The sequence below is a fragment of the Pithys albifrons genome, chromosome 11 (genome assembly GCF_047495875.1).
Source record: "Pithys albifrons albifrons isolate INPA30051 chromosome 11, PitAlb_v1, whole genome shotgun sequence".
Classification (NCBI taxonomy): domain Eukaryota; kingdom Metazoa; phylum Chordata; class Aves; order Passeriformes; family Thamnophilidae; genus Pithys; species Pithys albifrons.
Window position 1 is genome coordinate 15389782 of NC_092468.1, and position 25385 is coordinate 15415166.

At 46.7% G+C, this 25385-nt stretch overlaps 1 protein-coding gene across 1 annotated transcript; it reads left to right on the forward strand.

The window, feature by feature from the left end:
* Positions 1-13160: 13160 nt before the first annotated feature.
* Positions 13161-24238, forward strand: CLDN1 (claudin 1). Its single transcript, XM_071566058.1, has 4 exons — positions 13161-13480; positions 21093-21257; positions 21686-21770; positions 22277-24238. Exons 1-4 carry the CDS (start codon positions 13258-13260, stop codon positions 22437-22439), a joined length of 636 nt encoding a protein of 211 aa, XP_071422159.1. The 5' UTR covers positions 13161-13257; the 3' UTR covers positions 22440-24238.
* Positions 24239-25385: the final 1147 nt, after the last annotated feature.

Consider the following 25385-nt stretch of genomic DNA (forward strand, 5'->3'; position numbering starts at 1 on the left):
CAGTAAACCCAAGGGGGAGTGGGACTAGAAATTTCTCCTACCCCAAGGTAAAAATGCACAGAAACTGTCGCATCCACAATGATCTTTATTTTTTAATATAAAGAGAAGCAGTAAAATACTGCATTGAGCGGGCAAATCTTCAACACAAGGCAGAGGAACAGATTCCTGCTCTGCCTTCAGCTCTGCTTACAGTCGGTTACCCAAGCTGACGGTGTCTGTCATCTCAGCTTTCACCTCCAGATGGAGCCAAGCGGTACCTTTATAGAACAGTTCAAAGCCTCCTCTAGGATTTCCCTCTGAATACTGTAGCAATGAGAACTTTTTTATTCGTACAATATATAATTCCCATAATAACCTCCTGAGGCGGTTTTACTGTCAGAGATCACAATTTTTAGCCTTGATTCCAGGCTCACTCCATTCCTCAGAGGTCACACCATGAAACAGGTCCACAGCACACGCTTTGGGAGGCTTAAGTGGAGAATAAAAGTTCCAGGTCATAAATCCAGGGCATGCAGGAGACTTGGCTGTTTTAGCTTTCTGCCTTCTGCTTCCTAATTCCATTTCTAGAAGTTGACAAGTGAGGAACTTTTCTTCTTCTTTCCTTGCCAGGTGCATGTCTTGATGTAATTGTGTGTATATGACGCTTTCTGCTGAGATTTCTGGTATCCAAATGTCTGTATGAATCAAAAAACCTTCATGATTTTCACTTCATGGCTTTCTGTGACAAGGGCAGATTGGTGTTTTTAACAGTTCTGACCCACAGGGACATGGCAGTGGCCACACAGGTCCTGTAAAGGATAATGACTTTCATTAGCTACATATATGTAGATTGAATTTATATGAGACAGGTACTGACGATATACATCATCCTCCTATACTTGTCTTGCACTGTATTCATTAACTTCTGTCTGCACCCATTTTTGAAAGGTATCCTATTCAGTTGTTATCAGTGGGAACTCAGAAAAGTGGTGTAGTAAGCTCAGAAAAGGCCTGAGAATCTGAGAGAGCCTTCCCACAAGCAGAAGTCATTACAGGTGGCAAGACCAGAGTTTGACAGTAACAGAGCCTGGATTAGCCAGGAAATGTATTACAGCCATATGAATGTCTCTGCCTCCTCTTTCTGTCCTGTACCCAAATACAAGCCTCTTCCAGAAAGGGTAAGGCCCGCTGGAAAGAAAGGTGCCATTTTTTCTTTTTTGGTGCATGCTAGAAGTGTCTCAATACAAGCCTGACAGAGGTGGAAAGTGAAAATCAGTAATAGCCAGAGAGGTGTTTCTAAGCTTTTGTGATGGACACATCATATTCTGTTCTTCCAGCTTCGCCCATTAAATGTCCATCCACATCACACCCAGGAACAAACTCCACTAAGGGATGAAAGGAGCATGTGAGGTACCAGTGCTGCATGTGCTTCGCTTCATCTCTCCATAGTTGTTACAGTAGTCTGGGCAAGGTCTTGTTTATTTTCTATATGCCCAGCAATTTGTGTTGCTGTCCCAGCTCCATCCACCACCCTATGTTTACCTTCCCTGCAAGGCAGGGCAGGAGATTGACCCTTCCTAGAGCAGGATGCCTGTGCTTTCCTGGCCATGAGTCACTGGGGACAGGAAGTGGCTCCAGCCATTTGCATCTAACACAGGGCTCAAGAGCATCCTGGCCTCAGCAGCAGATCAGGTCAGAATCCCCCAGTTTTCTCTGGTGTAAGACTGTTTCTGACTATGCAACACAATGAAGATGGTTTGTGAGTTTTCACCTGACAGAAGGGCCAGTCCAATATCTGGTCCTTCTTTAGTTCCAAACAGTCCTATGGAATCTGCTGGAGTTACTGGAAAGAATACAATATTGTTTATTCAGCAGAAACTGGCAAGGTGCATGTTTAATACTCTTTATTTATAATAAATCAGCATCTTGAAGTCAAGTTTCTCATCATAGTCGGTTTTCCTAACTTGCATGACATATGTCCCTTCAGCTTTGGAAAACAGCTTTCCCAAAATAACCTCCCAAGATGTCTTTGTATAGCCTAAAACCGGGCTGCCATGACTCTGTGCAGCTTTCTCATGGATTTGTAGGCTGTACTACATATGCTACCTGTGAGTTGACACTGACAAAAGCATTAGGGTATCCTAATACTTAATTGTCAGAGCTTGGCCTTGTCAGCCTCTTACTCTGCATGGTATTGATACAGCAAACCTTTGCTAATGTAACAGCCTTATCACCTTGACTACACACAGCTCCAAGCTCAGCAATGAATGCACTATGGGTCGATTGCTTTTATTACTCATTAACACAAGGTGGTCTGTGTTCTCAGTTAAAGCCAAGCCATTATGTTAGAGAGAGTGATAGAAACTACAGCCAGTTCTGGGAGTACCATAGCTGGTTGTGATCTGTTTACTTACATGCCATTCTTGCAGCAACACCCCAATGAGGCTGCAGCCCCATGATCACAGAAGGGTTGTGTTCTCCCTTTACTTCCATAGTGTCTAATATGTAGTGTAGCAGAAGGCCTGGAGCAAGAAGGAAGTGGTGATGCTTTAATTCATGACATACAGACCTTACTTTCAAGCAAGCAAGTGGCCAGCAAGGTGACTCATGTTCAGGGCCAGGGGCTTGTCCAGTGGGCAGAGCTCAGACGTCAGAGGGTATAGAGAGCTATCCCTAAGAGCTCTTCTCCTCCATGGGCTTGTCTGCCCAACCCTTCCCACACTCCTCCCTCCTGGTTGTACCCTCTCCATTCTCCTGCTTCACATACCACCATCCATGGCCTTTAAATGTCTTCATCTCCAGAGCAGTGCTCCCTGGACATGTGATGTGGATACACATGAATTACAGAGCAGTGTGTGTCGCCTGGAATGTACCCCTTGTGCCATGCTCATATGGTCACAAAACCCTGTGATTTAGCTTGGTGTTAGCCCCATAGCCCCATGGAAAACAGTAAGACTTCTGAGCAACCTGTGAGTTTTCAAGCAGGCAACATGTAGGATTAAAAGAAAATAAAAAGGAAAAGGCATTTTCTAGTAGATATGAGCCTAAAAGATTGGTAAAGAAAAACTCTATGCATCTGTGTCTGTTTATACTACACACACAGGTATTATGCTTGTAAGCCCTCCTTTAAAACAGCCTTTCTAACCACTCTGACAGTATAAAAGCTAAAATAAACATTTCAAGACACTCTTTTCAGACTCTCAAAGTACTATGCGCCTTCTTTCAGTACAATAAATTTAGTTTTATGGCTGCCTATGAAATCCCACACCTGAGAAACACATAATCTCAACGATGTATTACTAACCCCATTTTAGGGCTGGGGCAAACGAGACCCTGACTAAGTGCTTTTAGATCGAGAACGAGGAGTCACAGTCCCACTCCTCTTTAACACTGGGGCAGGACTCTGCCTGGGAGTGGCAAGATCCTTATCAGCGAAAACATGTGTGACCACTCGGGTTTCCTGAAAGCCGCCAGAGAATACGCAGTGCCGTCACTGCATACCAGGTCCACGGGGCGTGTATTGGCAGAGGAGCTGGGTAGTGGCTCGGACACACCTTTTCTCGGCATGTCACTAGTTCCAGTGCACAGCCCTCGTCCCCAAGCAGCCCGGGGGTTGTTGATGTCCTACCATGTCCCAGCGACGTCATCCTCATCCAAGCGTGCATTTCCCAGTATAGGCCTGAACTTTCCCGTGCCCTGATGCAAACGTGATAAAAAGCAAGTGAAGCACAAGGTCTGCACCACTATTAGCAGTCGTCCAGGAAGGGAAGGAAGAGCAGCGTGAATACTTAGCTCTTTCCAGAGTACCAGAGAAAAGCACAAGAAACAAGATCCCGTGGTGGGAGGGGTTTGTACTGTGTCTGTGCTCCGGCTGCTCCTCAGAACCTCGGCTCACCTCAGCTGAGAAGGGGCGTAACTGCAAGGCTCTTCTGGTCAAAATCAGCCCCTCTTGGGGCTGACTTCCCAGGAAACATCCATTTCAGACCTCTGTGCCCCTCGCTGCTACTCACCAACCTGCTTATTAGAGTGATGAAAGACCGTCTAAGAGACTCATCGAGAAGGGGATAAAAGTAACTACTGGGTTAGAAAGGCACAGTCTGGTAACAGGATGTTTGATCTGCTACAAAAAGCCAAGGAGGACAATAGCTAAGACTCCGGAGAAACAGTTGCTGCTGTGATTCACAGACCACGAGCACAGGACAGTTTTGAGACCTGGTTAGATGAGTTTGGGTCAGGTTTGGTTACATGATCTGCAAGGAGTTTCCCTGCAGAGCTCTCTTACAATTAGTGCCTGCCCACCTGACTCTTCCCAGTTGCTCCCCACACACTCACTGTCCCCTTCTGTTTAATACTCAGCATCCGAACTGCACATTGAACACTTCCCAGAGCTGACACAAAGTGACCCCCAAGGGCTGCTCTGCCAAGGCACCACACCCTCTGTATACAGACGGGCTCTGGCAAAGGAGAGAAGCCTAACTGCAAACAAAGGCTGCCTAAGGCCAGTCCCTCACTCCAGTCCTCTCCTTGTGCAGGTAGGCTACAGAGCAGGGATGTTACTGCCCCTGTTGCTGAGCAAATTAGCATGAGCAGAGCCCTTCATGGTTCACCCTCATACACCCTGTCACACTCTGCCTTCATCATGCAGGCAGGCTGTGCTGTAGGCTGGAGGACAACACTATAGAGGAGAAGGAGGAAGGAAGGGAAAGGACAGCCTAATCCTTGATGGAATTTCTAAGGAATGGGGAGACATGGCCAGAGCTGCAGTTACAGCCTTGGAATAGGAGAGAACAGCACATGACTCTAGTGCTCATCTCACCCAAGGCAGTTATATGGGAAGCATCTTCAGAGGCCTCCTCTCCTCTTCTCTCTCCTGTCCTGTCCTTTCCCCCACATTGAAGCTTCTCTGTGCAGTAGGAGAGGAAAACACAGCATATCCTTTCCCTTTCTCCTATTCTGTCCCTATTCTGCCCTGGTGACCCTAGTTCATGTAGGGCCCAGTTTCTGTTCTTTATGAGGATGTGCTGTTCCTTTTAGTCCTCTGCCTTCTTTTGGCTTAGGTTTCGTTCTCATCTTGTCAACAGCACAGGGTGTGGGCTCACCAGAGAGCTCCCAAAACACCCATCAGCAAAGCCTCTGAGTATACTTGGGCTTAAGTAAGAGTTTTCATGAGAAGAGAGACACAGCTGTGAGATAAACACCCCCAACCTCTGACCTCCAGCCAGATAACTGGCGTTTTAAACTCCCTCTAGGCATTTAAATGACCTTGGCTTGCCAATGTGTTCTCCTAGTCCTAACGATAAAGGGTGTGTTAGAAAGTCCCAGGGAGAAGCTCCTTCCCTCCTCTTCCTACACAAATGCATGCACAAGCTCTGCTTTCAGTGCAGGTGGGTCTTTCACTTAGCAAAGGCTTTTCAAGAGTTTCATTCCCATGTAAGCACTAGAATAACTGGACACATTTAAATACTTCTCTAAGTGTTTAATCCTGCTCCCCATTGGAAGATCCAGCCAAGTATGTCACAGCAGCAGCTACTGAATGCTTCAGAAATACACAGCTCTGATTTTGGTGTCTTAAAGAGGACTGAAGCATATTAAATGTCAATACTTTCAAATCCCACCCTTCTGCTCCTCTCAGTTTTCACAGATAACTCCTTGTTGGAAGATGGTTGTACAGTATCAGCATGACTGTGAGGATGGTGAGCAGTTGCTCACTGGTTCTGGTATGTCATAAGATTTCCCACAGCACACTAACCTGTGTATCTTGAGTTGTTCCAACATCTAAGGACATCACAAAGAGGTTAGGTCTTATTGATCTCCAGAGGAATTCCTAGAAACGTGCGAAAAGGACCAAGTTCAGCAACCCAAAAAAGGACCTGAAGCCTCATGTCCTAACCTTTACATTGGCCCTAACGGTCTGATCTAGAAATCTTACAAGAGTTTATGATAGAGCCTTTCTAGGAAGGACATTGGATCACTTTATCTTCCCAGCACCAATTACCTGACGTGTCTTAAGGGCTTAGGAAATGGATAGAGGTTGTGGTCCGTGCACAAAAAGGTGAGACATAGCCATATCCTGTGATGAGAGTCTTTGAGTAGTGTCTAAAATGCTGAATTCAGCTTGGGCTTTTCCTTGGCATGAAGATTGCCCAAAAACCAGACTCACAAGTACTTGATCTTGATGGCTCACTTGTTGGTGGTTGAGCAATGGTAACTCTGACTTCACAGAGGTAACTCTGTCTTCAGTATTGTCTGAACAGCAGTTCCTGTGAAGGACTTCAGATCTAGTCATTAGGAATCTCCTCTTCTTCCTCCTCCAATCTCTTTGTAATATCATTCCAATGCTCCCTTCTTCCTTTGTGTGATTTCAAGAACAACCTGAAGTTATACCAAAGAGAAAAATTTTTCAGTGGTGATTCTGCAGGTGATCAGATTCTTGCCAGTCATGGGAATTTCATTCCATAACTAGGACATCAAGCTCATAAATGAGCACAGACACCAGCCATCACCAGGTTCCTGGTGGACACTGTGAGATTTGGGTAGAAATGTGACTCTTGGATAACTGGTCCAGGAGGATCAGGACAAAGACATTGGAGGCATCAGGGATATGGTGAGAGCAAATAGAATAGGTGCATGCCAAGGCTTAGGTATACATAGACCCCATTTCCTGGAGGATCTGAGAGATGTTTTTGTAACTGCACTTAGAAAACACTTCCATGGATGCTACCAGAGATGAATTTTATCTTGTCAGGACCTTGGTGCACATCTCTCATGACTTATGCACTTCAGTATGACACTCACACACACATGGATCTGCCTCTCAGTCAGGCCTGGATCTCACTTATTCATATGGCTCCCTCTTTTCTGCCCTGGGACTCTGACAGCAGGAGCTGCTGTGCTCCACCTGATCCTAGTGGCATATGGTGGGGAAACTGGACACACTTTGTGGTTGACCCTTCCAACAGGGCATACTCTCCACCTACCACTTCACTGCTGAACCTCTTCCCTAGATGCCTCACCACACCTGTCCCATCATCTGATACCATGATTAGTTTCATACATTTTGAAAATGACATTTGCTGGTGATATGATGTAGCACTACCTTCTATCTACAGCATATAGTAACTGTCTGCTTTTCCCACCATTACCTCTCTAGTACTATGAAACTCATTGTTTCCAGTTCTTTGAATGTGTCTGACTTTTGTTTTCTATCTGGCCTCTGGTACAGAATGTCCAGTGAAAGAACAATACTAAAATAGAAAAATTCAAAACAAAATAAATCCTACCATACAGGTCAAATCTCATGGCCTTTAAGGGATGGGTTTCATGCCATGGAATCTTGGTCAGAGCTTCCAGTATTGCTTTGGGAAACAAAGTGCAGGAAGCCAAGTGCAGGACAGCTCACTGCCTTGCACAGGCAAGCCCAGCGTTCTGCGAGCTGTGGGTAATGACACACACAGTGCAGCTTTACACACGCCAAAACCATTTATTTACAGTCAAGAAAGATTTCAGTGTTTTGGGGCATTCTGAGGCACAGTCTTGGGCCTTGCAGTTATTTGTGGTTTGCTGATTGAGGAGAGGAGAAAAAACAAAGGGAACAGGTGAAAAACGAGAAGCCAGGGAGGAGACTTGATCCCTTTCAGAGCCCTCACAAGAGGGTTGTTTGGAAAGAGTTCAGCCAGCCTCCCACAACTTCAGTGTGTTACATATAAGCACATTTTAACTACAGCCAGATGAAATCCATCATGTGAAGAGCAGAATGAAATTACTCCCAAAACTGTAACTTTATCACAGCCATTGGGGAAATGTGAATGTTTGAATGACTGCAAGAAGAGGGTTGATTATTAGCTTGGTTTATCTCCAGCAGATTAGAAATTCCAGGTCATGTCTGCTGACCAAACACAGAGAGGTTTATGTTGTTTCTGTCCCACAACATTTGAGAAGGAATAATTCATACAGCCCATTTTAAATCATACTTTCAGAATATATTCCCTGTGTGTAGTCAGTTTCAACTAAGTCCTGTTGGTCCCTCTAACTGATGCTGCCTCTATAAACCACAAATTTCAATACTAAAGAGAAAATCTGAGCTTTCCTCCTAGAAATGGAGATTTCAATTCAGCTGTGCAGGTAAAAGCTCTGGTTTTGGTGTTTTCCACTGTCTTGTGGCCTTTTAGGCAATAAAAGACATTTGAAGGAAGTCTCCAAAAACTTTTTTTTAAAACTTTGTACTGAACATCAGCCCTAAAGTAGTGACCAGCAGATGAAGGGTTAAGCTTTCTTTGTATTGCTGTGCTCTTCAGCCCTGCAAGCTGTGATCTTTGGCTGCTTCAGCTGCTACCATGGTCAAACACAATGTCTGCCCCTCACTGCAGACTGATCCTGACTAATCCCAGGGAAGATTTGCAGTGGTCTTAGATTTTCCTAACATCTGGGCAAAGGCACCTGGAAGCTGCCTGCGAAACTGCTTGGAGCTAAGATTCAGCAGGGGTGTTTCTCCTGAATGGAGTACATGGTGGGGAGAGAAGAAAAAGCAGCCTACAGATAAACAACAAAGTCTTTTCTAGTTTTTTTCTAGACAATGTAAACTAGAGCTAAATGCATGTGGTTCCACCTGTCTGCCCTTTTCCTTCAGAACCTTGGAGACATCAAATGAAACAGTAAGTCATGGGGGTTCAAAAGAAACAAGATGTTGTACTTTCTTGTAAAGCTCAGAGTAAACATTCAAAAATCCTTGCTTCAGGATGCTGCAGGTGCCAGAATTTTTTTAAAAAAACTAACAGCTAAATTTATGGAGGAAAAATCTAGTGAGCAAATTAAAGTTTTAAGTGCTGGTACTGGCTCAGGGTATATTCAGATATCGATCAAGGTGGGCTGTAACACATTTTGGGGAAGGGTCACTATGTATTTGCATTATTCCCTGGCTCTACAACTGGCTGCAACCAGAAACGATGGGCTGCAATGATGTAGTCTAGGTATTCCCATTTGCTGGTTTAGTTGTGGAGCTTGTGCGTTTACTCTGAAACCAGGGTAATGCAGCTGTTCCTGCTCTGTGCATCTGCCCACACTTATAATAACTTAGAATTAGATTTTCCCCTCTAATACAAGTGTTTAGCTCAAGGATGAATTCCGGGCAGCCTGAGGGCCAAGTTTAAGGAGACACGAGGACAGAGAATCACTTGTGAGCCCATGTTCCCCAAGCACGGGTATTTCATAGTGAAACCTTCTCCTAGAAATGTCTGAGAGAAGAAGAAACCAGGCTGCTCACCTGCAAGTCCTGGCAAGTGTTAAAGCTTGTTTTTGCCAGAAAAAGAAACAGGTATCATTTACTACCCACAGAATTCAGATCTCTGCTGAGTACAGTGGTGAAGCTGCTCTCTGACTAATAACACCCAAAGGAGCAACATGACCAAGGTGTTAAACATTTGGCTGGTGCAGCCAGTGCTATTGGACATGAGGGCAATCTCTATGAACAATTAGAGGAGTCTGTCTAGCTGCAGACAGAAACATCCCAGCTTGATTTCAGCAACTGTCTATGCACATGCCTCTTTTCACTTGACCATACTTTTTAAAGGGAAAAAAATGAATATTCACATGTTTACTTAAGAACAGGTCAATCACTAAGGACTGTCAGGAGTGGAGTACCTTTAGCTTAGAGAATACAGAGGAGATTGCAACATCCTGGATAAACCCAGGTCTTTCAGCTGAAATTAATGATCTGAAGGAATGGCATTTACAGAAGTCAGGTAGAAAAACTAGGTGAAAATAGAGTGAAAACTCTCTGGGACTTCCAATTTAAAACACACAAACAAAACTGAAAAAAACCTCATCTTAAGCAGAGCATGAGAGAGATTATTCAGTAAAACAAGGGTTTATTAGGGCCACTGAAACAGTGCAGAAAATCATCCAAAGAAAAGAAATGATATTTCATGTCTCAAAGAAAAAAAGGAAGTTCAGAAGAGGAAACTAGATGCTCTTAGGGATACTGTAAAATTCACTGCAAATTCCAGAGCACTGAGAACATTGATGAGTGATGAAGGGGAAAACTGGAGTTTCAGTGTTTATCTCAAATTCCTTGTGATGATTTCACAGAGATGGCAGCTGTGTTTTGAAATCTTTCATGAAATGTAAGTAATAAGTATCAACTTCAAATTGTCCTTAGAAAGCAAAATATAAATTGGGTATTCATAAGGTGCTCATTCTGTGCATGAGGGGACTGTGTGAATTCTGTGTATGGCTTGTCAAGGATGTTTAATGGTCAAAGTGACATGAGCAACTTGTCTTCAAACTCTCATTTCCACAAAGTAAGATGCAGGCGCAGAATTTGTGCCTAGAAGGTGTGCACAAAGGCGCATCTGTGCTGCAGTCTATGAGGACTATGGGAGGTCCAATAGCACGTGGATTTATGTCATTATTGCCTTTCATTGGCTTTGTTTGACCCAAGGCAACATTATCACCCAGTAACACTGGCCCAGTGCAGCGCCCATCAGGTACAGAGGAGCAATGGGAAGGCTGTACAGCCCCTCAGGAACACAACACCCACCTCAGGCAGGTGTAGAGCATAATCCCACAATACCCCTCACATGAATGTCTGCAGTGTAAGTCCTATGGCCTTGTGGAAGGAGAAGAAACTGAGGACACATAGTGTCCTACTGTATAGTCAAGCAGTCAGACTCACACTTGGGACAGATTTGGCACAAACTGGCCCAAAGGTGCCACCAGGATTCCAGTCATTCCAAAAGCAAGCATCATGGTCAGCGTGCTGCATTATGCAGCACAAGTCTGCTGCATGCATGTCCTCAAGACCACTCTTGATGTCCCTCCCGGTGCAAGTGCAACTAGATCATTGCCACCCAGGACTCCTCCCTGTAGTTTCCTAGAAGGTTCAGTAGAAAATCAAAGTCTTTCCCATACAGAACGGTTCTGTTCCCCCTCTTGGCTGCTCAGAGCCGGTAGCCAAAGAATAGCCGCTAGCCAAAGACACTTTTAGAACCTGCTAAAAGTGTCTTTGGAAGTTTTAACCCTGCCCAGAGCTGATCTTGCACTGCAGGAGTCAATGAGGAGCTGCCCAGTCTGTCGGGTTGGGGGGGTGTCGGTGCTCTGAAGCGCCCGGGAACACCGCACATTCCTTTGCAGATGGACACTATTAGACTGATATGATTACACACAGACACCAATGATCAAATCCAGACACTCATAGCTCTGCTTTCCTGAGGTTCCTGTGGGTTTCTGCCCTGCCTCTTCATCAGGCAAGGAATTGTTCCTTACAGGAACCAGCTCCAACAGCCAGCACTGTGCTGGTTTCTCTGCTACCTGTATCAGAGTTCTTCATGAATAAGCAGAGAAATACATCTACTTTGTTACCTTTGCCTTGCCAAAAAAATCTTTGCTGCTTTCTTCTTCCTCACTCCCAGAACTATAAAACTGTCGTTCACAGAGACACAGGAAAACACCATTTCATCCGCAGAATCACAGCTCCCTATTCCTTCAAAAATGAAAAAGGTCATGACTGGAAAAATTTGCTACCAGGTAACTGTTACAGATTTCCTTACACCCGCGCTGCGGACCGGCAGCCGCAAGTGTTTTCCGAGCGAACCAACTTTGCTTTGTCTCTGCCCCATGGGGCGGGATTGCAGTTTCTCCCCCTTATCCCCTCCCACCCCCCCCATCCCCCCCCTCCCCGTCATTGCACAGGATGGGTCAGGTAATCACGAGTCTGTTTTGTTTGTCTGTTTGCAAATCTCAGGAAGCAGCTCCAGCAAAAACCCCTAAGTCATCAGAATGCAGCAAACCACAGTGTCAAAACAATGCAACCCCATCTCTACCTCCAGCAGGACTTTATCAGGAATTATCACCTGTTTATCTCAGAGTTTGTGAGTACAGCAGGTCTAGGCTGAACGCCCCCTCCATCCAGCCTGTGGTGAGGGCAGGCAGCACCACCTCTGAAGCCGTGCCCTCTGAAGGAGACAGTATTTCCTCACTTGGCCTGTTCTGAGTCCGGATCTGTCAATATTCAAATATTCATGCAGGAGAAAGGGAAACTATAGTAACTGGACAAACACACGCCCAAGAGAGAGGACACTGCTTCCTGGTCTGTAATCCACTAGTTTCAATAAACCTTAGTAAATCACTGAAGCATTCAAAAGTCGAAATTTCTCCCAGTTATGAGAGGTCCAGTAATGCAAAAGTGTACAGCACATCGTTCTTCTTAAATTGATAGGTTCAAAAGTTTGAATTTGTACATGGATGATGAGTGTTTGCACAGCTGCCTCTCTGAAAGCCCATTAAAGTCACAGTACTCATAATTCCCATGATTGTTCTTCTGCCTCCTCTGCAGCCAGTCGTTTGCACGTGTGCTGCATGTCCGGGGAGCCAGGCAGAGAGCCTGCCAGGTGGGAAGTGCCCTCCTGCCTTGCCTGGCAGCACTGGGGTGGGCTGGGGAAAGTGGTCACGCAGACATCGGCTGGACAGGTGGAACTGGCACAGTCCAGTCTCCACTTTCACATCCAGTGTATAGGCTCAGGGAAGGAAGGTGTCCGCCGGAGAGGGAACTTTACAGCGTCAACACATAAAGGACACCAGCGGGCTGCCCATTTTCAAGGAATATGAGTGGGGGAGGTTCACGCCCTCTGGACGCCCAGCTCTAAGAGCGGGGAGACCCACGAGCAAAACCAGGGCACTCTTCGGAGATGCTGAAACCTCCAACGGTGCTAAAATATCCGTTGGGTCAGCAGGGACTGCTCCCACAAACGCTTCTCGAGTGAGGGGGTGAAGAGGAACAGTGGATCAGGGCGAAACACTTAAGGGGGAGGGAGTGGTCGTTCCCTGGGGCAGGGGGAATGTCACTGAGACCCTGAGAGGAAGGAGGCGGGGGAAGGTGCGGGAGGTGTAGAGGGGGGTGTGCGGGGAATGTGGGGGAAGGTTCGGGGGGTGTGCGGGGGACGCGGGGGATATTCGGGGGAGGGTGCGGAGCGGGAAAGTGTGGAGATGTGACCAGGGTGCGCGGGGGATGTGCGGGAAGGTGCGGGGATGTGACGGGGGTGAGTGGAGGATGTGCGGGAAGGTGCGGAGATGTGACGGGGGATGTGCGGAAAAGTGCGGGGGGTGAGCGGGGCCGCGGAACCCCGCGGGGCGGGGCCGGGGCGCGGCCGGCAGGGGGCGCGCTGTGCGCGGGTTTAAGAGGCGCGCAGGGCGACGCGCGGGCGGCAGAGCGGTGCGCGCGGCAGAGCGGAGTGGGCGCGCGCTCGCCATCCCGTCAGAGCCCCCGAGCCCCGGCCCCGCGCAGACATGGCCAGCGGAGGGCTGCAGCTCCTGGGCTTCGTGCTAGCCTTCCTGGGCTGGATTGGCATTATCATCAGTACAGCCATGCCCCAGTGGAAGATGGCATCCTACGCGGGGGACAACATCGTCACGGCCCAGGCGCTCTACGAGGGGCTGTGGATGTCGTGCGCCATGCAGAGCACGGGGCAGATCCAGTGCAAGGTGTACGACTCGCTGCTCAAGCTGGAGAGTAAGTTGGGGCGAAGGGGGCTGGGGGTGCCCGTCCCGTCGGGGCCGTTCCCTCCGCCTCGGTGCCTCTTCGATCGAGGCTGAGGGTCGCGGTCCCGTGGGGTTGTTACCCCACCTCCGTGTCGGTCGCGTCGAAGCTCAGTTTGAGTACTTGGACTGAGGTTGTCAGTCCCATTGCACGTCCAGTGGCCTGTCTCGGTCGTCATCGTGCATCATCTTTCTCACCCTTCCCAAGTCCTTTTTGCGATAGGGGTGCTGTGGCTGTCGGGCCTCACGGTCTCCATCCCGCTGGAGTTACGCAGTCTGCCCTTTCGGGGTTGAAGGTGCAGGGGTCGGGGCCACCCATCTCTTTGATGACTCTTCATCCTGTCGGGGGTCGGATACGTGTCTCTTGGGGTCCCGCCGTGGCTCTCATCGCCGGAGCTGAGGGTGACTCCACAGTGATTGTCCTTCGGGGCGCCCTCGGCGGTGCATCCTCTCCGGGCGGGGAGCGGAGGCGCGCGGCAGGCGATACTCGGGCGGGGAGCCGGGGGTGCCCCGCATCCCACTGCCCGCACGCCGGCTGTCCGGCCGCCCAGAGAGAGGTCCCAGGAAGGGAAGGGCCTTATTCTCCACGTGTGTTCGGGGAAGCGCCGTGTTTGCAATTGCAAGCAAGAGCTTTTGGTTGCGGAGGTTCAGCAAGCGACTGGACACGGCTGAGAGGGAGCAGAGCTCAGTAGCGGGGCTGGAGTGCGCTTTTAGAGCACGGGTCCTGTTTGGCTTCGACTGTTTTAGTCTTTTGTTCTCTGGGAAAGTCGCTGCTTCTCCCGTGGAACTTTTAGACAGAGGGCTGCCAGGTGAGCTGGCCTTCTGCCCAGGTAGCACTGCCTGTAGTTTTCAGGCAGATCAGTATGTCAGGGTAATCTTTGGGTCTCTTATCTTGTCCGGGGACGGTGAAGCCACCTTATGCAGGCAGGAGCTGCAGCCTGGCTGGCTGCGGTGTGGCTGGATTGTCACTCGGGGTGTTCACGTCGAGCTGGAGCTCCAACTGAGAGTTGTTTCTAGAGCGCTGGGGCAGAAAAGTTATGCTGACACCCAAAGGGGTTGAAAAAAGTATTCCTTTCTCAATATCCCTCGCCACATCCCTAGTCCTGGAACACCTTCATCCCTCCCTAATTAATAAAAAAATAATTACCACCTTGGTCACCTTCTCTTTCCCAAAACATTGAGCAGGCAGTTTCAGGTAAACCGAGGCTCATGGGGAGTGGACCTGAGTCCGATTGCCAGCAACCCTTCCTGTGCGTCACGCAGTGGGGCCGGACACCCCGAGCCCCACCTTCACGGCCAGCCCATACCAGTCCCTCTTGCTCCCTTGCCCCGAAAGCCCGTGGGCCCTGCAGCTGGCAAAGGTGCGGATTGCTCCCATCGGGAGTGCTGCGTACCTACTTGGCACTCGCAGGGTGCGGGATGTGCTAATCGGGGCAGGGCTGAGAACACAGTCCGGGGTGCTTTGAGTGGTAATTATGTGTAAGCTCAGCTTTAAGCCTCTTATCTCGCACTGAGGGTGGGGGGCGAAGGTGCCGGCGGGACTGAGGAATCTCCATTCAGCCCCTGGATGGGTTGCGAAAGGTAACCTTGCCTCGGGGGCTGTGCGCAGCCCATTGTGCTGTAAATGAAACCTGCCTGCGGAATCAACTGTGGAGCCCGCTTTGAACAGACTCCCAGAAACCTGCCCCAGGCCTTCCAGACCGTGGCTGAGAGCCGAAACCAGCTGCTCCCCTCACCTTTGTCCAGCGAACAATACGGGCTCTTCTCTTCTGGGGCTACAGGAGAGAAGGTGCTGGGGACCGAGGCTGAGCTCGTAGTGTGTGTCTGCAGAGCCCCTGGCCCTGCAGAACGGCATGCTTGAAAATTCCCAGCAGGGGGATCGCAGGGGATGTTATCCTCACTGGGAAAATCAGTGAGGGCTTTCAAAAGGGCCCCTCGTTTTTTTGGTCACTCAGCTTGCTTAGGTTTTGCCTTTCCCGCTTGAAAGCAGATCATACCTTGGGACATACAGAGTATCTGTCTTTTTCCTTCCTGGTGTGCCTTCGTGGTCTTACAGCCGCATAGGCGTGGGCAGGGACCAGCAGTACTGGTTTGGGTGGAGATGCAAAAAAACCCCAAACTAAAACCATCTATCTATACCCAATTCAACAGCCGCACCCCAGGACAGGTGCAGTGGAGAGCTCTCTTATTGCATTCGTCTATTTCCTGGTGGAGATGTTACAGCTGTGTGAACAGAACTTCTGTTTGGCCATGCTTTCCTGCCAGAGTTTCACATGGCCCGAATGCTCTGAGCCACATATCATATTTTTATGAGCTGATGGGAGGGGCTCAGATCTGTAATTACTTTGTCCCTGTAGAAAGGACTGAGCCTTCTCATACCTGCGGTAAACTCATAGTTGTGAGAATGCTGGAAGGCTTTGCCAGCGAACTTTTGGGTATCTGGTAGCTGTTGCCATTCCTCTGGATGTGTCGGTGTTTGGCTGCTTGGCCTGGTCCTGCATGGCAGAGGTGGGGTTGGCACAAGCTGATGAGCACCATTAATCAAGTGAGGGGCCTCCAGCTTCCCGTGTGGGCACACTGCTGGAGTGCACCCGTGCTGGCACTTCTCCCACAGCTGTGTTCAGCTGAGGGCTTATGTCACTGCTCCTATTCAGGCAACAGAAAAGCTGCGTTTTGCTGGCTTACGTGAAAAGCAGTGCGTGGCCACACGCAGACAGAGAGGCAACAAATGCCACCCTTGCAACAAGGCTTTGTTGCACAGCCTCAGCATTGTTCTTGTGGCCCTCCAGCATGGTCCATGGAGCTTAACTCAGCTTTGTACTCCTCGAGGTCTCAGGGGGATGGTCTCAGACAGGAGGATATATGCTCCTGGTACCTGTTTCTGAAAGTTTTCAGCTTTGCCTAACCACGTTTTCCTGTTCAGAGCAGAAATTGTTCTGAGTCCTGTCTAGGCTGCTTAGCTGAAGGTACTCATCATCACCCTGTTTGGTTTTGCTGGGAGAGGTTCTGTGCTTGAGACAAGCTGAGACTCATCTATCACTTCATCACCAAATCTAGTACATCCACAATGAGCCTTTGTGCCCTAGCCCAGAAAATAAACAAGTGTTTGAATGCCCTCTGGGTCAAGCAGCATCGCTGAAATGTGAAATCTTCCCTCCTACACCTTTACCACCCTGGCTCAGCCTGTTCCAGGAGCTGGAGAACAGAATGGGTGGGGGGAAGGAAAGGTTCATGCTCAGGTTACTGCTGCTCAGTTGTGATAGTGAGGGAGTTGGGAGGGTGGCCCAGGGAGGGATAAAGCATGAGGGACATGTGTCCAACTCTCCATCTTCAGATCTAGGGTAAGCAGGTAGAACCTGCTGGTATCTGTGCTTTCATGTGGGTTTAAGGGTTAATTTGCTACCGTGTTTCTCAATCCCTGTTCCTTCCTCGTGAAAAATCATGATGGAATGATAAAACAGTCTCACTTGTGCTGTCTTTGTGAAGGTTGAGGGTTACTTGGAATGCTAGTGAGGCTGTTTCTGTGCCCTGGTGCCTCTGCAAGAGGGAATGAGAGTCTGTTGCAATACACTGGTTTTGTTTCTCTACAAGCAGATTCTAAGCAGCTTTAGTAGCGTGTTACTATGTATTACTAAATCTTTTGGTAAGGGAGTTTTCAGTCTTCGTGGGATAACAGGCAGCCCAAGTCTTCTTTGACCAGGAATCTGAAAACAGTACCATGTGCTGCTTGTCTTAATACCAGCTTTTCTCTATTAGTGAGTGTAGGAGGGCATTGAACCTTACTTGCTTTCAGGTAAACAAAGGACAAGGCCACTGCAACCTACTGAATTTCCCATTTTTTGCTCAGATTAGAGGGAACTGCACAGCATTTGTTTCACCTGTATTCTGTTGTCAGTTGGTTGCATGGAGGCCCATGGGGAGGGAAGAAAAAGTCCTTATTTTAGATACAAGCAAGACAGTCAATAAGCATCCCTATCAGAAAATAACCTGCACACAGCCATTACAGCAATTTTACCATATGAACAGGCATTACAACAATCCCATGGCACTTTCCCAACACCTTTTTTTAAAACATAAATGACATAAACAGATTAAATAAGGAAATGTGATGATAAAAAAACCCTCAAACTTCTGCAGGTGAAGTACTTTTGAAGTATTTATATATATATATACAGCTAAGCAGTTATCAGCAATTACTTATGTGTCAGTTAATGATAGCTGTGGAAAGGCAGAAGTCTTATGTAGGCTTCAGATAAACTGCATCAGGTAGCTTGTGTCCAAACCCACTAAGTCAGAACTGTTTGTTGACATGTTTTTAAAACAAGTAGGGTTTATTACGTGAAACACGTGTGAGCTGCAGCAGCATGTTTGTGAACTTAAGTGCTATTCTATGCCTTGCGGAATACACATTTGTTATTAACTGTAAACAGTAGTTTTAAGGCTCTGTTCTTCAGTCCTTGCTGCTTTCTTGCTGTAGGCTTTTCAAGCTGTGTCTCTCACTACTAAGCAGCAACAAAAAGGCTTGGCTTCCATGTCAACACTGGTTTATATTGACAAAATACTGTTGCCATCTAATAGCTGTTGTTGGGTGCCAGGCTAGTTTGTCTCACCTTGTACAGAACTGTTTTTCCCCCAAGGGCTCCTGAGGCTGTCTAAACTTTCCCGTTCCTTTTGGCAAGACAAGGAGTGTGGGGGGAAATGCTCTTTTCTCTCTAATATGGAGGAAGTCATAAAGTTAAAATGCTGCAGAGTACTTCTACTCGCTGTTGGTAGCCAGTCCTGTTTAGCAGGTCAAGACAATAGTATACTTGTATAATTTTGGATTTTTAAAACACCTGGAAAGGCCCATGTGAACAACAGAACTATTATTAAACTAGCTTTCCCAGCCTCTGGATGTACAGCTTCCATTGACAACATGGCTGTTAATGTGTACTTAATAACTAGTAGCTTGTATGATGATTAACTGTGGTCAGTGCACTGCACACATTGCAAAAGTGGTAGGAGGACGAAAATGCCGCCTCCCAGCCTGGGCTCCTGAGCACAGGGCAGGAGGGTGGTTGGCTTATACAGCCATGTCACATTACAACTTCTTGGGATAAAGGAACAGTATGTTCTGCAAATGCTTCAACCTGTTTTTCTGTCCTACTGCAAGTTTCCTTAATGCTTCTGTCCTCCTATGACATGGAGCCCTTGCATGAGGGAGGGGTGAGGGCACCAGAAGATGTTCCCTCAGGGTCTGCTGAGAGCGGGCAGCCATGGAAAATGCTTACAACGCTGTGCTTTGTTCAACTTCTTCTGCAGAGTTGTGGTGTAGCATGCATCCAGTTAATACTTACACATCTTGAGATTTTAGCAGGTTTCATAGCTAGGTCTTCAGACGTCACAGAAACTTTTCCCAGCATTTTCCTGTGTTTGTTCTTTAGCATCATGTTTGAAGGTGAGAGGTCTCTTCCCACCCTTATAAGTAGTTTGGTAGTTTTTAGAGATAGCATTGCCTATTTCCAGCTTCAAAACCCTCTCATAAAGTAATTTCTTCTGCAGCAAGACTGAGCCCAATTTACTGTCTTGATAAAACAGGTTTGGTACCTTTGCAGAAAATACCCTTGCCCATGCCAAGTACAAACTAGTATTCAGCCATTGGCCTCCTCAGAGCAGCAGCTGTAGGGAACAATTTAGCCTTAAATGCATGGCAGCTGAATTGGTTGCTTGAGTGGTAACTTGTCAGCTGATGTCTTTCTGATCATAGGCATTACATTTGTAAGATAGAAATTACTTTTGGACTGTAATCTGACATTGGAGATAAATCAATTAAAAACTAGTTTGGATACTGCTGTGGTGATTTATGCTAAAGTGACAAATGACTTTCTTAATGGGTTTCTGCAATCAGTGCAGCAGATGGGTTTTGATTAACACCTGGGCGGTGTGGAGGTGTCACCTTCTCTGAAGGAAGCAAGAGATAACATTAGCCAAGCTGATTGAGGAGCCTTTTTCCCAAGAAAGCCAAGACTCATCTTATGAAAGTGTCACTCCCTATTGCTCTGAATATTGCCTTTTTATTGTGTTGGTTTTGATTTGTTTCATCATCTGTTTACAGAACAATAAGGTCTTGTGTGAACAGGTGGATCCAGAACTGTTTTAAAGCAGAACTAGAGTTTGAGCCTGGTGTTGGTGTGGGTCATAAGAATTTTCCTGCACAAGCGGTGCTGCGAGGCAAAATGTAGTAAAAAAACTGCAGAGGATGGGTGTGAGGCTTTGCCCCCCTCCTGACCAGTGTCAGCTCTGAACTCCTGTCTGTTTCAGGTTGAGCCAAGGAGCCCATTGTTGTATCAGGGACTCAGATGAGTTCCCCATACCAGCATTGGTTGAACATGTAAGTGCTCTGTTACAGGCTTAAATCTTGCAGTTGTCCAAGCCTGAAGTGCTTTGCAGATCTCTAGCTGGAGGCAGTGAGGGTGTTTTGAGGGGTGAGCTCCAGACTTGAGGACAGATTCTGTGGTGATACTTTACTAGTACCTGTGCAACTGTCAAATAACCTTCTGTGTCAGGGGACTCTTGTGCCTTGGTTACAGCATGCTCCTGGGAGCTTATTCCTGCTATTAACCAGCCCTGTTTGTTCCCAGGTCTTTACAGGCCTGTACATTAAAATCCATGGTGTTCAAACAAACCTGATTTGCCAGACAATAAAGCTCAGGCTCTTATTTAACTGCTAGTTGGGAGTTTTGTCACCTGACATTTTTTTGGTAATGACTTTATTTTTTTTCTTTCTTCTTTGGTATCAAGAAAATCTGAGTTCAGTAACTCGCATTCATAGGATTAGCGTGTCTATGACTTGAGATGAGTCCATATAAAACCAAATCTTGGCTAAAGTCCGTCTGCTGAGAACTCAGGCAAATTCATCACTTGCCTGTATGGGAGGTATCACCCCATGCTCCAACTCTTGAAAAGCACAAGAGGCTCTTAAAGTGTGAGTCAACTAAGTAAATATTTTAGGTAGAAAACAACTTCTTTTTCAGTTGGCTGGGAAAATCCTGTTTCTGTTGCAATTGTATTTTTGTACTCTCTGGGATTCAAACTGAGAATTTAGCACAAAAGAAATCTAAATCAGTACTGAGTTACTTGTGTAAAAGGCAGGTTTTGGAAGTGTTGAGCAGTAAAAGGGCCTTTCTGTCTGCTGTGAGACTATTCATATGTATGGCACTATTCATATTAAAACGTGTGCTTAAGTCCTTTGTCAAGGTAAAGCCTAAATCTGAATACTTCTTTTGATAAACAGATATGTCCTTCCAATTGGGATTCAAATGATCAAGGAAGAAAAGATGTCTGAGGGCAATTCTCAGGTCATTTCCTGCAAAAAGGCTGCATGCTCTTGTTTGCCATGCATTTTAGAAGAGGCTGAGAGTCCTCTGATCCTGATGCAGGACAGTCTTTGAGACCAAAGTTAAAAAGGAATGTCTTGCTTGGATGTATGTGTCTTGTGTAACAGGGAAACAGGAGTATTTTGATGCATGGTTACTGAGCCAGTAATTTGAATTTCTATTTGTATTTTGAGTTTTCTTTGTGGTAACTCAAATTTTCTTGTCTTCCAGGCAGTCTGCAGGCCACGAGGGCTTTGATGGTGGCTGCAATACTCCTGGGGCTCGTGGGTGTGTTTGTTGCTGTGACTGGCATGAAATGCATGAAGTGCATGGAAGATGACCAGGTCAAGAAGATGCGGATGGCTGTCTTTGGTGGGGTGATCTTCATCATTTCAGGTTGGTAACATACAGACGTGCTTAGTGTTAAATGTGCTATTTCCTAGATGGCATTTCGATCTGGGAACTCCTTAGCAAACTCTGGCATGGTAGCTGGCTGTCTGAGGCATCAAGTGGGGTCTCTTGACCCAAGCATTACTGTCTCTCTATGGACTTCATTCCTTCAATAACTGTTAGCAGAGCTGCCTTTGACCCTGCTTTAGTGAAATGCTGTCAGCAGTCTTGGTTTTGGTGCAATGTAACTGTGGGCGACATCAAATCCTTTAACTTCTCTCCTAACCTGCACTAACTGGAACAGCTCAGAACTTCCCAGGGTACCAACAGCTCAGCATTACTCTAGATGCTGATTCTGCTGCATGCATATTTTTGCTGTGATTTTGTTGATTATTTTTTCTTAAGCTATAACATTGTGTTCCCTTTATGTGCAGGTCTGGCAGCACTGGTGGCCACTTCATGGTATGGCAATAGAGTGGCTCGGGCCTTTTATGACCCTTTCACCCCCGTCAACACCAGGTACTGACCCCTTGGGTATAAGACACTAGTTCAGTGTGACAAATGTTCACAGGGCTTAGTTTTGAGTAGCAATAGCTCAAAATAAAGAAGAGAATTTTCTGAACTAGTTGGATTGGCATCAAACTGTGCAGAAAGTGTTGGGACCAGTTCACATTATCCATGTGGCTCTTAAACCTTTGCTTGCTGTTAAGGCAGCATTGGTGGCAGAAACCTAGTTGATAACAACTTCTGTGATTTTCTTCCACTACTGGTTTCACATAGTTTGACATGCAGTGCACACCCTGCACACCTGGAGCTGTGCAGTGTGACCCAAAATACTGGACTTAAACCCCGTGTCAAAGCTGTGGGTTTGAGGGTCAACAAAGCCTCAGACTGCTCCAAACTAATGCCTTGCAGGAAACCATGTCATCCCAGTTTCTGCTTCCCTCTGCTTTGTGTGAGAGGTATTACTCATAGTAATACCTCTGAATTAGTGTTAATCACTTTCTCCCTTTTTTCTCCCCCAGATTTGAGTTTGGGTCAGCTCTCTTCATTGGCTGGGCAGCTTCATCTCTGGCCATACTGGGGGGATCCTTCCTCTGCTGCTCCTGTCCACGGAGGGAAACTTCATATCCACCCACCCGAGGCTATCCAAAAAATGCCTCCTCCACAGGGAAGGATTACGTATAATGAAACAAAGAAGAGGAGCCACCAGCACTGGTAGTGAAAGCATTTTGGAGAGGACACTATAATGCCACTGTCCTGAGCAGAGTCCAGGCTCTAGGTTCTGCCTTCCTCTTCTCCCAAAAATGTGTATATTTTTATAATCCTCTTTGCTACTGGACATAACTTCTCTTTTCTCTCCCAGCCCATGGAGGAAGGCTAGCCTAGGTTCATAGGTATTGCCGCTGGAAAAATGAAACCTCCAAGCTTGGGTTAAGTTTAGTATTTGGGAGTAAAAGGGAAAATGATACTGTTTTTATAGATGGATGTTGGTGCTTTTTTAGTTGTTTTTTTAAAGGAAAAATAGATGGTAACAATTCAGTCCCATATCCCATTAAGTTAGAGCCCAGTGTGGTGTGTGTAGAAATTAAAAAGAAAATATATTATATACAAAATAATGAAACCAATAGCTTAAGGGGAAACATAATTTTGGGGAAAAAACTACATGTAGGAATGTTTGAAGAGATGTAAAATACTCTTGTACTGTCTTATTGGCATCATCTTCAGCAAAGCACCCTCCTCTCTGCAAAGGGTCAGATACAATTAAATTGCAGTGACTTTTACAGAAATCTGTATTGTCTGTGCCCATGCTGTTGACTAATGGAGGATGCAGTGGAAGGTAGCGACTACAGAAGTTATCTGACTCCCAAAGCAGCTGCAGGTTTCCCTGGTGCCAGGGAAGAGCTCAAGAAAAATGGTTGCCTTCTGTTTTCACTGTGTGTCTCTGGTGGAGCTGTGGCTGTTCCTTAGACTCCAAGTGCTGGCAGTGATTTTCTCTATGTTCCCACCCTGGTAGCTGAGCTTGAAGCTTTATCCCCTTGTATGTGTTACAGATCACCTTTTAACACTCTTCTCTTTTCCCTGAGTCTCTCTCATTTGGGCTTAGTTTACCAATCTCTGCCTTTAAGCAGCTAGTTGTGTTAAACCAAACTTACTGCACTGCCACTCCCTGATGTTTCCCCAAGCATACCTCACATGCTGCCATTCCATCCTGTCTATTTCTTGTAAAAACTCCAAGTGATATGAAGGCAAATTCTAAAACTGATCCAAAGGTTATGGCATTTTCTTGTAATCCAAGCTAACCAAAGAGGAAGAAACAAACATTTTAAAGATTAAGCCATCTCTGCATATTGAGTCATATCCCCTTCCCCTCCCCCCCCCCCCAAAAAAAAAAATACAGTTCATTAAATGTTCTCACCTCTTCCCCTGAAACACCCAGTCACTTGGTGTTTACTAACCCTGGGAGTTAAGTCTTGTAATTCCTAGAAGGATGGTAACACCTCTCCGAAAGCTCAGCCTTTTTGTATAGAAGGAAAATGATTGCTTCTGACCAGGCTTTATAAATGTGTGTGTTCAGGGGCATCAGATCTCTTGATTTCCTTATACAGACAGGGAGAGCCTCTGGCTGAGCTATGTACCACTGTGGCGTTGGTGGTTTGTACAAGCCTTGTACCTCTGTTTCACCTGACTCTTGCATCATAAAGTTACTAAAAGAAACCAGCGAGAGCATTGGCTTCAGGCTTGAGTTGATGTTGGAGCTGGGTCATGGCGGCTTCCACTTCTCCCTGGGGAATTGCCTGTGTGCAGCAGCTGCCTCGTGAGACCTCTTGTCCTAGGAGGTGGCAACTCAGGTCACATTAAAGAGCTAATGAAGTCTGTGCTTTTGTATTTGCATTAACCCTGAGCCAGGGAGCAGAAGCTTCTATTGGGAACTTGTATAAAGTGTTTAAACAATTTCAATAAATGGACTTTTTTAAGGAAAACCAGACTATTATTTAATTTCTTGTTTTTGAGCAGAGTTTGGGTAATGTGCATAGAAGGGAAGACTAGGGCTTGGGCTTTTGGGAGGCTGCCTGCCGGGATAGAGCTTGTTTAGCTGTGTGTATCTACAACAGACATAGGTGGGGACATCATCTGCAGTGAGTCAGGCAGTTGTGGCCTCTGGCAGAAACTCACCCAATAATCTGCTATGATTGCAGCCCAGGAACCAGAAGATCTGCTCCTTGGTGAGGCAGGCTGCACCCTGGGTGGAGCAGGAAGGGAGGGGGAAAGCAGATGGCTCCTTCACAGGGGGAGTGGGAGCTGCAGGAATGGGGAAGGCATGGTGTGTGGAGCCAAGGTGCTCCTGGGAGACATGCTTTGATTCAAGGGAGTTTTGCTTTCTGTGGGTTTATCTGGGTTAGGGTATGTGCAGACTGTGGCTACCTGCATGAGATGCTGTCTTCAGAGCAGTGAGAGTCCATCGGTCTCTTCAGCTCTTAGGTGCACCTTCCTTGACATTTCTGGGATAACAGGACCATGAAGAGATGGGCTGTGGGAGGATCCATCTCACTCTCAAGCCCCTTAGGGAGTGTATTGTGCTTCTAGTTGTGACAGCATGACCAGTCAGGTGTACCTTTTTTGCAGGCCAGGTAGAGCATGGTTCCTGTTGGGGATGGTTTCTTCTAACCTACACTGGTATTGCCCCAGGTTAGCAAGGCTCTATCTCTATCCCCCTGCTTCTACCTGCCCTAGAATCCTTTTTCCATTCACCAGGGCTCTTGTGTTCATTCTTGTTATACTTTTTAAGTACTTTTGATGAGACACAAACTTTATTTAAATCATTTTTTTAAGCTAAGTCAAGGAGCTGCCTCCTCTAGTCCCTCACTCTCCAAGGGCTGTTTGCTTTTGTAATTACAAACAAAAGGAATAGAGCTAATTAGGCCGTGTAAAGCTGGCAGAGCAAAACAACCAGGCATGTGGCTGGCTGAGTGAGCTTGCAGTGCCTGGAGCGAGCTGGTTGCCTGGCATAGTTTGGGGTCTATGGTCATTCTTATTCCAGCCTGTCAATTAGTCAAGGATTTCCATTGAGATTAATTTTTTCCCATGTTTTCTTTTTCGCTCCCTCTCCAAGGACTTTTGTAAGTTCTGCTC

Coding starts and splice junctions, on each gene's coding strand:
- CLDN1 (XM_071566058.1), top strand. CDS start 13,258: ATGGCCAGCGGAGGGCTGCAGCTCCTGGGCTTCGTGCTAGCCTTCCTG. Junction 21,258..21,685: donor GGTGATCTTCATCATTTCAG/GTTGGTAACATA, acceptor CTTTATGTGCAG/GTCTGGCAGCACTGGTGGCC. Junction 21,771..22,276: donor TTCACCCCCGTCAACACCAG/GTACTGACCCCT, acceptor TTTCTCCCCCAG/ATTTGAGTTTGGGTCAGCTC.